The 11,661-nt window shown below is 37.8% G+C and overlaps 1 protein-coding gene across 6 annotated transcripts in view; it reads right to left on the reverse strand.

The window, feature by feature from the left end:
- GOLGA4 (golgin A4) overlaps positions 1-11,661 on the reverse strand; it is a 142,524-nt gene that overhangs the window by 51,924 nt on the left and 78,939 nt on the right. For all 6 annotated transcript variants that reach the window (XM_014592659.2, XM_006161068.2, XM_006161067.2 and 3 more), the window contains one exon: positions 9,437-9,584. In XM_014592659.2, coding sequence (XP_014448145.1) covers positions 9,437-9,584 — 148 coding nt within the window. The remainder of the gene's footprint in view (positions 1-9,436; positions 9,585-11,661) is intronic.

Consider the following 11,661-nt stretch of genomic DNA (forward strand, 5'->3'; position numbering starts at 1 on the left):
AATAAAATAAATGTAGTGGGCTCGCCTTTCAAACTGACAAACGAACAATCCAGGCTACAAGTCCCTATTTATACAATCATTTTCTACTAGTGAAGTTTTCTAACCACACTTGGTAAATTTTAGAATATTCTTTTATGTTATATTCTAATTTTAGTGTTAAACTCACTAAAATCATTTTCCTCATCATTCACCACATTATGATTAAAGTAGGACAGATTTGGCTCCACAGTTCTGTTCAGCTAAATTTAATCCTCTCTCCTGCTTTCCTCCACTGCCACGTCAGAGAACCAAATGATTCCCAAGCTAGGAAGAAACCTCTGAAATCTCTTAATTCAACATCCTCATTGAAAAGCAATTAACTGAGGGATCCAAATTTTCTCTGATGATAAATCCACTTGAATACACAGGCTTAATGGCAGGACTTTAAAATCAGATTTATGTAAAATTGGATTTATGAAACAACCCTTACCTTGCAATATTATTTAAAACAAAGATGCTAACATTGAGCTTAGTTTGAGCAATACTTCTTACTAAACAAGACTTTCTGAACAAATCGATTACTAATGGCTTCTAACTCTCAACAAAAAGCAATACATTATACTTTGACAGACACGAAAACTCATTGCTTTTGCCTTACATCCTGCTTTAAGGAAATGTTCAGTACCAGAAGAAATTAAAAAGGCAGTAAAACGCATTACACATATCCACATACAGAAAACTATTTCAAGCCCAGTATAGATTCTGCACTGCATTATAATGAAGCCACTTCCTCCCAGGAAGTCTGCCTCCAACAGTGAGTCCCATGTCCATGTTTCAGGAAGGTACACTGAGAATTTACTTACTAACCAGAAATATCTCACTTTCTGACTCTTCAACCACTAAGCACAGTAAAGCCATCCCCATAGCCTGGAATATTCTAAAAGTGAATTCCCTACCTTTTCCATCATGAAACTATGTTAGGGTTTTAATGGATGTATAAAGAAGTATGCTCTTAATATCTACATAATTTATCTCTCAACTACTAACAAAAGACAGTGAGTGGGGAGAGAAAGCGTGCATCAGCCACAGCTGACAGGTCATCTGCCGACATGCAAGAGTGCGCGGGAAATCAAGAGTCACGGCACACGCGGTAGAAGGGCTAGGCGCGAGCTGCCAGATTGTTGCAAGAACACGCTGTGTTCTTCCAAAGCAAAATTCAATGTATCTCAGGCAATTTTTATTAAAAAAACATCTGAAAATACTTCTAGGCAAACATTTAATAAACCTAAGTGCTGTCCTGTGACAGTAAAATGCAGGTAGACCTCTTACACTAGGGTCTCACTTTCCATGGGAGATGAAGTCCATCCACAACCATGGAAACCATAATAAACAAGCAACCCTCACTGTAAGAGTTAAATGAGAAAGACAGGCAATTGACAGCTCAATAATCTGATCATTCACTCATCAAATGTTGATTGGACAGTTATCTGCCAAACATACACCAGGTATTGGGTTATGACATAGACAAAGGAATTCACAGAAAGATGACTAGTAAGGAGAGGAGGGAAATAAAAGAACTAACCCTTAGATAAAGCTAGGAAGAATGTGGCACTCTTTATCCTGAGCACGTAATTAATCATAGTGATGAATGCTGGAGAGCCAGCAACTGGCATGGTGGTTGAGGCACTGGACTTCCACATGGCTGACCATAGTTCAAGTCCTGGACTTGGTGGCATGCTTTCTCACTCTCTGTCTCTGGTGAGGGGATGTGTCCTATAGCAAATTGAATAATAATAATAAAATAACTAACTACTACTTTAAAAAACAAAACAAATGTCAAGTGCTGAGTTCCACTTAGCATCACTGTTGTGTTGCACTGTCCCAGAGAACATTTTCCAAAGACCCACTTCTATGACAGGGAATAAACAAAGATGCAGAAGTGTGGAAAGTCTCCCCATCTCTAAATTAACTAATGATCCTAAGAAGCTGGTTATAAATATCAAGAATGAATCCAAAAGCTATTTATTCCAAGAAAATGGTGATAAAATGCATGTGGTGTAAGGCTAAAACAAATAAAACCAGGAAATACTACAGAAAGAACAAAATGCAAACAAAAAGAAAAACAAAAGGAAATCTGTATTTTAGATTTCCCACCCAATCATCGAGCATCTTTTGCAAAAAAAATCAAAAGTCTAAAGCAACAGTTCTCAATGGATGGGTCAAAGATCCTGGGATCCTGAGACCCTTTCAGAGATCTGTGAGGTCCTCCCTTTCCTAAACACAGACCTGCATGAGCATAAATTTTCTTTTTAATTCCTTTTTTAAATTTTTTAAACTTAGATTCCATCACTGCACAACTCTACAGCACACAATATGGTTTTTCAGTATATGCATGTAATACTGAGAGTCAATTTTCTTCATATATTACAACCAAAATAACAGATCACAAGACTAAGTGCAGAAATAGGCTGAAGGTCCAGCTGTGTTCCATTAAGCCAAAGAATGAGATCAAAATTAAGTGTAAAACAAGGTCATTCTTCACACTATAATTTTGGAAAGTACAGTACCGTTCATAGAAGTATTTATGCTTATATGTAACAGGCTTTAAAAATGGTATTTTAAAGGAATTATGTATTTTTTAAATTTTTAGTTGTAATTACTAAAGAAATATATTTATATACCAATATATATAACTTACATAAATAAAGCTCGTTATAATCTCCAATAAGCTTTAAAAGTGTAAAGAAGTCCTTGAGAGCAAAAGCTTTGAAAACACTGGTCTAGAGGTAATAAATGAAAATAAAATACTACCACCCAGTGGCATAAACCAGATAGCGCAATGCTTATATATTATAAGTTGGGGCTTTTAAAAATCATATTTGTTACAGAAATCTACTTTTTGTCTTTAAGTTTGCTACAATGTGCTTGCTGGAGAGAGACACAGAGAGAGAAAGAGGGAGGGAAAGTTGATAAATTACCCCTCCCGAAAAATGGCTATGCCATAATCCCTTCTCCTACACTCTTCTCTAAGGATTTTGGGCACGTACATACATGCACCTGGGTATGATTTTAGGTCGTCAGGTCCAGGACTTGAACAGTTAGCCATAGCGGATCCAGCTGCTTTAACCTCCACACCACCTACGGGCCCCCAGAAATCTAATTTTTAAGTCATCTTTCAAAATACATAACAAGATTCATTCTGTAACTAAGTTTTAACCATAGAAAATTTTACAGATCAACCTAAATTTTCATATACTCCTTACCATACAAATTTACCTATTGAATACCTTGAAAACAGCGGGCTAATCTTAAAAAAAATTTGGCTAGCACTAAGTAAATTTACTTAAATTGAAAATAAGGTCTTGCACAAAAGGAATATGCTCTTCCAGTTTCTGATGCTTTCCAGTAACAGCGACATTGACAGGGACATAATAAATGTATTTTAAAATTCATTCAAAATAATAAATTTTTCCATCAGATATTTAATTAGTGCCAAAATACATAACATTACTTCTCTAATGTGGCATCCTTAAAAAGTACTTTAATTCAAACTATTTTGCCTGAGAAACATGAAATTTTCTTTGTAAAGCTTACTCTAAGTACTCATGATAAAGAAAAAACAAACAGCCCTTACCCCAGTCCTGTTCATACAAGGCTTGGGAAAGGCACCATGATTCACTTATTGGCATGTGTGGATGCACAAAAACAAGATGTTTTGTGAGACTTAAGACTCCAAGAAAATGTTATTACATAAAGTATCAGCAAGTAAAACAAAGCTCTTAACCATGTGATTTGTGGTTTGTTAAATAAAAATGCAAAAACTTTATACACCATTTAAATTCATAAACTATTTTAAAGGGTCCTCCAGACATTAAATAAATATGTTCTAATGTATGTCTTTGGTGCTTAGGACTATACTATACAAATGAATAAATAACTTATGTCCTGACAAACACAATGTGACAATAAAAAAAGCAAAGAAATGTTATGAGTTAATTCAAGTTTAAATGCAGCCAGTAATTTAAAACACGTAACTCCAGCAAAAACGAGGTACACACAAGGAAAACAGGGCCTACGAGAGTTAGTATATACTCTAGAAACTTGCCTGATCTAACCAGAATATTTTATTCATTTTTGCATAATCAAAGGCAAGAATATTTTAATGGAGAGTAGAAAGGATTAGCATAGTCTGGGTTCTTTTTTTATAATGGCTATATTTAAATCACTTAAAGGTAACTAATGAAGAAAAATTTATTCCGAGGAACACAATGAAAAGATATGGAATAAACTTTATTACAAAATTCTTACAGTATTATTCACAAAAGTAAAACATGAAAATAATCTAGGTGTTTATCAATGGCGAAATGGTTACCAAGTAAACGATGTACATGCATTTTGACACAGCCACTGAAATATGTTAGTACTTTAGTAACATGTATGTTAAAGGAGAAAAAAAGAACATACAAAATCACACAAGAGTATTACAACAATATAAAAATGAGCACTGGAAAAAAGATTACATGGAAGTGTACTGAAACAACAGTGATGTACTTTCATTCCACTTTCTGGGGTTTTTTGGTATAATTTTCCCCCATTAATAAGACCAGTAGATGATGTAATGGTTATATTGCTGGACTCTCATGTAATCAACTGCAGTTCGAGTCCCAGATCCAGTAGCTTAAAGCTCATGCCAGGCATGTGTCCATGCATGCCCAAAATCCCAAGAATGGAGAAGGCCACCACCCCTGGGAGGTAATTTCTCTTCCATCTCTCTGTCTCTCTGGCAAGTACACCCACCCTATAGCAAAAATCTCTCTAAAGAAAACAATGTGTGTATGTATACACACACACACACACACACACACACACACACACTATATTAATAACTAGCCAGCTATCTCCTACTCTGGTTAACAGACAGACAGACAGACAGATACACACACACACCATGCACCTGTAGAAGAGCCAAGACCAACTGTGAACTTCAGTAGCATTAACATTCTACATCTGTGCTACACTAAAGATATAATTTTCTATATAATTAGAAATAATACATAACACCTAGAATAAAACATTAATGCACTCAAGCAGAGTCATCCAACTTCTCCAAGTTTAAAACCTGGCCACTGGGAGACACGACCATCTCTGTTCTAAAGTGACACCTAAAAAGAAACACTGTCAACAGTCACAGTAAAGTGCTTGTAACAAATATATTTATTTTGGGTTTCCTTTTTTTTTTTAATTCCCGAAGGGCAGGTGCACTAGCAGAGAGAGAAAAGAGGGTGAAAGCAATCCCCAATAGAGAGTATTGTTACACTGTACTCATTTTCTCCACTTGTTGGGTTTCAGGTGCACGTGCATCCTTGCATGGTTTTCAAGTTGCCAGGTTCAGGACTTGAACCACATGGTCAATCTTGTGGAATCCAGTTTCCTGAACAACTAGGTCATGGGTCCACACCTTAAGCTGATTTTGACATCCACGATAAGTGAGCCAAGGGAAATAGTGTTTTTGTCTTCTATTAGGTCATCAGAAAAATCATGATGTACTGGGTTGATGGAAAAGTCATGACATACTTTCTTATGTTTTTCTATGCAAAAATGCATCGTGACTGTGCCAACAACCCAATAGTATCCACATGTCAAGAATTACCAACAGGGACCAGCAGTTGGCGTAATGGCTAAGTTGCTGGACTCCCATGTAGTCGACCATGGCTTAAGTCCCAGACCCGAGGGCTTAAACTCACGCCAGGTGCGTGTGCGTGCATGTCCAAGATCCCAAGAGGAGAATGGAGAAGAAGGGATTGTGGCATGGCCATCCCCCCTAGTGGGTGATTTCCTGCTTTCTGTCTCTCTGTCTCTCTCTGTCTTTCTGGCAAGCACATGTGCCCTACAGCAAAAACCTCTTCAAAAATAAATAAGAATCACCTACAGTATTAGAGTTAAAAATTTTAGAGCTGCAAATTTAGGAGTTGGACAGTTTTACGCAGAAGCATCTAAAAATCAAATAGCATGCTGTAATGATTTTATGTTTCCTTTACATGGCCAGCTCTTATGTGTTCAGCCTTTGAATTTAAAACCAGAGAAAGGAGGAGATAAATATTTAACAAAGCAACTAAATGCTCTAAGAGCCAGATGATGTTCACAGTGTGTGAAGACCCTACCTCCTTTTTACTGACCTTTTCTTTTCTCTTCTCTCTCTCTTTCTCTCAGAAGGGGAGGGTGTTTTTAGACAGGGTTTTAATATGTCACAATCCTCCTGCCTCAAGCTCCCAAGCAGCTGAAACTAGATCTGTATCAACACACCCAGTTTTTCAAGGTAGGCCACGAATCGAACCTGGGCCTCCCATGTGACCTCGACCTGATCAGCAACAGTTCCGGGCATGCACTGCCACAGCTGGGCCTTGACCTTTTCTGTCTAGTATTTCATTGGAATTTTTCTTTCAATTGGCATATGTATTTTATATTTGAACTAAGAACCATTTTTATTTGAGCAGTGCTATTCAGACTCAACCAAGACAATGAGCTGAAATGCAGTTGGTATGTAAATTAGTTTTTATTACAGATTTAAAAGGCAGTATCTTTACCATTCCACCAGTTTGTTACAACATGCTAACAGAACCCTCAATGACTATAGATTACAAAAATATTTTTAATTGTATTTATAATTAGTATTACATTTTAAAATTTGCTATAAGGCACATGTGCTCACCAGAAAGAGAAAGAGAGAGAGGGAGAAAGTGAGAAAGCAAGCTGCCAGTTCCGGGATTCAAACCATGGCCAACCATGTGGGAGTCTAGCACGTTAGCCACCAGGCCACCTGCCAGCCCCGCCACATAATTTTTTAAAATATTTATAAAAGCACTTAAAACTGTTATCTAAAGACTTTGAAAGTGAATGAAGTTATTAAATAATTTAAATCATAATTCTTTTGTCATTTTTAATTTCCAGTATTTTGAAAATATTAACAGAAAAGTTTATGAACTTATGCGCTATCGAATGTTTATAAAAGTATAGTTTCATGAACGTCACATTTAAAGACAAAACTGATCCGTGTTTTAGAGAAATGAGGTAAGAAAAGCTGCACATCTAAAGACCTGAGTGAGACAGCTGCCTGGGGAACTCTCACCCTGCATGTGAATTAACTATACAGCTTGCCTACCCTTTTATCATTTATCCTTTTCGACTTGATATTCATTCATCGGTTTTTATCTCCTCATGAAGTACATTCCAATTTTAAAAAGAAATTTAATCTCCTAACCAACATTATTCTCTCTTGACTAACTACGACAGTCAAGAAAAAGCAGTCGTAAAAATGGAAAGGCTTCGTAGAAGTCAAGACCATGCACTGGTTCCTGTTCACCCAAAGCAAACCTGTTTAACAATGTCTCACAACTCCCTAACTGCTTCAAATAAGTCCTAAGAGATTAACTCTCTCTGAGAAGAAATTTTGTAAGGTTTAATGAGAACAAATTCATTAACTAAATTCCCCAGCCACCTTTATCCAGAAAGCAACCACAAGGAAATGGAGAGGAATTTATGGGCACAATTTCTCTCTTGTCCAGACCCAAATCCCTCAACTATAATCTGGTTTCTAAAATCATTTGTCACTTCTCAAAACTGCATCCTGGGAGTCAAATTCTCAGCAAATTCAAAGACTTTTTGAAAGTCTTCACGCTACCCTCCCTCTTCCTGAAGCACCCCTTATATATTATTACCCTCCAAAACATAACTACCCACAGTTTCAATGACTTCGTGAGGTAACTTCTTTTTGTCTCATTTATTTCTCTCTGCCAAACTCTAGACCTTTATCATCAAGAGCACAGACTCTGGAATCACATGCCTGGGTTAAAATCCTGACAGTGTGTGTATTTACTCTGTGCACGAATGTAGGCAAGTTACATAACCTTCCATGTCCCAGGTCTTCTTATCTGTAAAATGAGGCGAATAACAATACCATTTCCTAAACTGTGAGGATTACACCCAAGTGCAGGCGAAGCACCTGGCAGAACCTTGCTAACATGGCAGTGCTGCCCTGCGGCGTATTAAAACCGTAGCGGCAGTAGTCAAGTGCTCAGTCAGAGCCGGCAGGAGCAGATGCCAGTACACAACTAGTACTGTCACTCTTAAACTTGACGTTTGGTAGAAACCATTCTCTCCTACAGATTTAACTGTAGGTTGCAACCCTACGCCAATGAGTCCCAAAGATGTTTCAGTTTCTTATTTCTAAATTCTGACAAATCAAGTTCATTCTGATAAGCTCATGACTGGCTAAAATTCAAAGTCTCTCAACAAACTCATTCTCTCACTCCAGTCCTCAGTTTCCCTATCTAAGTGCCCTATTCTAACTCCACACTATTCATTCAATCTCCTAAGCTTAAAACTTTGGAGTCATTTTAGATTTCTACTTTCCTTCTTCCCCCTCCCACTTGATCAGATACCAAATTCTGCAGATACTGCCTTTCTTCTCCATCCGAGAACCATCACTCTAGTCAAGGCGGCCAGTTCTAGGACCCGAAAACCTGGACTTCTGCCTTTGCTCCTCAGAATGGCCACCCATATCCCTGCCTTTGCACGTAAGACACCAGCTTCCAGCACATCAAGCTTTCCTGTTACTGGGTTCCTCGCCTTGTGAACCAAGGTCTAAACTCAGCCACGCCCCTTTGACAAGTCCGACTCAGTCCTTTCACAATCCAACTTCATTTCTCACTTCAGCAGCTCACTTGAGTCACGTGACGACGAAGGGCACCGTGGCTGTTAGTGGTCTCGTGGCATCTGTTCACGCCTGTTCTATGCGTTGAGGCCAACTCAAAACACACACTCGAGGACCTGAGAACAGCTCATCGTTCTCTGTCCTGACACCCCAGAGCCTTGTCTGGCAGTACTCGGTCTCATTTCGTTGACTACTCCCCTGGTTTTCCTACGTTATACAGCCTAGCGGTTATTGCGTCAAGCATGATGTAATTATGCACAACACTGAACTGTTCCTCATTCCCTGTGAAAGCAGACCTACACTCTACATTTTCTGTTTGCCCTAAAATATGTATAAGTGGCAGTTATTCGGTAAGTATCATGAGGTGCCTACTTGGAAATTCTAAAATTTTAGCCCAAATTTTGATACTAAAAGGCAGTAGTCAGCAAACATTTTCGGCAAAAGGCCAGATGGTAAGTATTTTAGGTTTGTTGTGGTCTCTGTCACATATTCTTCCTTTTTCAGCCCCTTAAATGTAAAAAACATCATTCTTTGCTTAAAGGTCGTACAAAAATGGGCCAGGGGTCGCATTTGGCCCACAAGCTGGAGTCTGCCAACCACTGCCTTTAATGAGCAGCTGCAGTACTTATGAAGTCTCTCTACAAAAAAGTGTTTTTATCAGTATTTAACTAATTTTTAGAATATTGGCCAAGCATTTTCAATGGTTTTTACGCTCCAGCATAAAACAAGTAACTCCTAAGTTCTTACCAGCTCTTTCGGACTTTTCTTTCTGTTCCCGCAATTCTTCTCCCTGGGTAGTCATCTGTTTGATGCGACTACGAAGTTGAGCAATTTCTTCTTCTTTCATTTCCAGGGTTTCATGCATCTGACGTTTTGTCTCTGCTATTACCATGCCCTGAACAGAAATGCAGACTCTAAAGCATTTATGCAGCAAAACTTCATCATCGAGAGCACAAATCGAACTTAATTTACAAGGCAGAAAAAGTACTATGTCTACTAAGTACAGCCCAGGAATTATTTCAGTATCTCACAAACTAAAGTTGTGTTCAGCTCTATGCCTCAGTTATCTGGCATGAATTCTGGGTATTTTTGACGTAAAATGTTAATAGTATGTTTAATCCTTTAAGCATTAAAATATGTTTTTGGTTAAAAGATTTATTTTAAAACTTTCCTATAAATGCGCTATAATTTTTCCGTCTGAGTAAACGATTTATAATGAACAAAATACAGTCTTGGTTCCAAGCCATTAATGAATTACAATTATTGTTCTATGCTGTAACACTGGGGTAACTCCAAGACCACGGACAGAAGAAGGTGCCTGCTGCCTCCCAGGAAGGAGCAGAGAGCAGTGCAGTTCTCCTTGGTTTTTCTCTTTCCTCCTGTGACTATCTCTGGTCCCATCGCTGCTCTTTACTATTGTCAGTGAGGCTCTCCCATTCCTTTGATTTGCTAGAAACTTCTACTCCTTATGCCTGGGATAGTCTTCACTAGAAATGAAGGTTATTGGCATGAAAAAGATAACCAAATATTATATATTAAATCAGTCATTTGGGATTAACAAAAAATAGGGTGGTTCAACGTCTCTCCTGAAGAAGCATTCAGACTGTGACAGTTATTTTTGGCCTTATTACCATACTTGTAGGGTTTGCTGCCTCATGTTTTAGATTATGACTCTTCCAGATAGTTAATATTAATAGGTATATAACAACCTGGTAAGTGGATCACTATAATAAAGAAAAACGTTTTAAATTAAAAAAAAATTTAAAGATATTTTTGCTATAGGGTGCGTGTGCTCACCAGAGATACAGACAGACAGAGAGGGGATGGCCATGCCACAATCCTTTCTCCTCCATTCTCTCAGGATTTTGAACATGCACGCCCATACGCCCATGTGAGTTTCAAGCAGCTGTGTTAAGGACTTGAATCATGGTTGGCCATGTGGGAGTCCAGCACCTTAACCACTACACCACCTGCTGGCCCCATTTTATATATATAAAATATATGACACAGTGAGAATGAAAGTGAGAAATCACCACCAAGTGGGGATAGCCACACCACAATCCTTTCTCCTCCATTCTCTTCCCAGGATCTTAGGCATGCATGCATGTGCGCCCGGTGTTCTTTTCAAGCCACCAGTCTGGGCGTGGTCGGCCATGTAGGAGTCCAGCAATGTAACCACTGCACCATCTGCTGGTGCCATTATATAACATTTTAAACAAAATCATTGCCCTTCAGTTTCTTCAAAACTTAAACTATCAGGTCATAGGGAAAGTCACGATACATTTGTACGCAGAAAAACATAGAAAAATACTTCATGATTTCTCCAGAGACCTAATATAAACAATAGAACCTATAGATAAACAGAAAACTTAAGAGTCATATGAACCAATGCCAATGAATGAATTTTATTTAGATCCTGATTCATAAAAGGGCAAAAAAGTATAACATGATAGAGAACATCTTAAAACTGACTAGATAACAGGTCACACTGAGGAATTATTAAGCTTTTAGATTTGATCATGACAATGTCATATTTTTTCAATTATTTTATTTAGTATTATTATTATTTTTAATTTGTCCAGAGAGAGAGAGAGAGAATGCGAGAAAGCAAGCTACCAGGTCTAGGATTGGAACCATGGTCAGCCATGTAGGAGTCCAACACCTTAACCACCATGCCACCTGCCAGTCCATGTCATTATATTTTTATAAAAGTAAAGACTCCTTTTATTTCAAAGGTATATTAAGATGATAGGAACATTTAGAATTGCTCTAAAATGGTCACAGGTTGAGGTAGACAATGGGTGTTAGAAATGTACACGAGATGAGATTAGCCATGAAATACCAACTGTCAAAGCTGGATGACAGATTCATAGGAATTCATTTTACTAATAGTTATTCTTTCATAAATGCTTTAAGGTTTACAAAACAAAACATAATTTTTAAAAAAATTTTGCCAGAGGGTGTGTGCACTC

Source organism: Tupaia chinensis, unplaced genomic scaffold (assembly GCF_000334495.1).
Source record: "Tupaia chinensis unplaced genomic scaffold, TupChi_1.0 Scaffold138098_1, whole genome shotgun sequence".
NCBI lineage: Eukaryota > Metazoa > Chordata > Mammalia > Scandentia > Tupaiidae > Tupaia > Tupaia belangeri.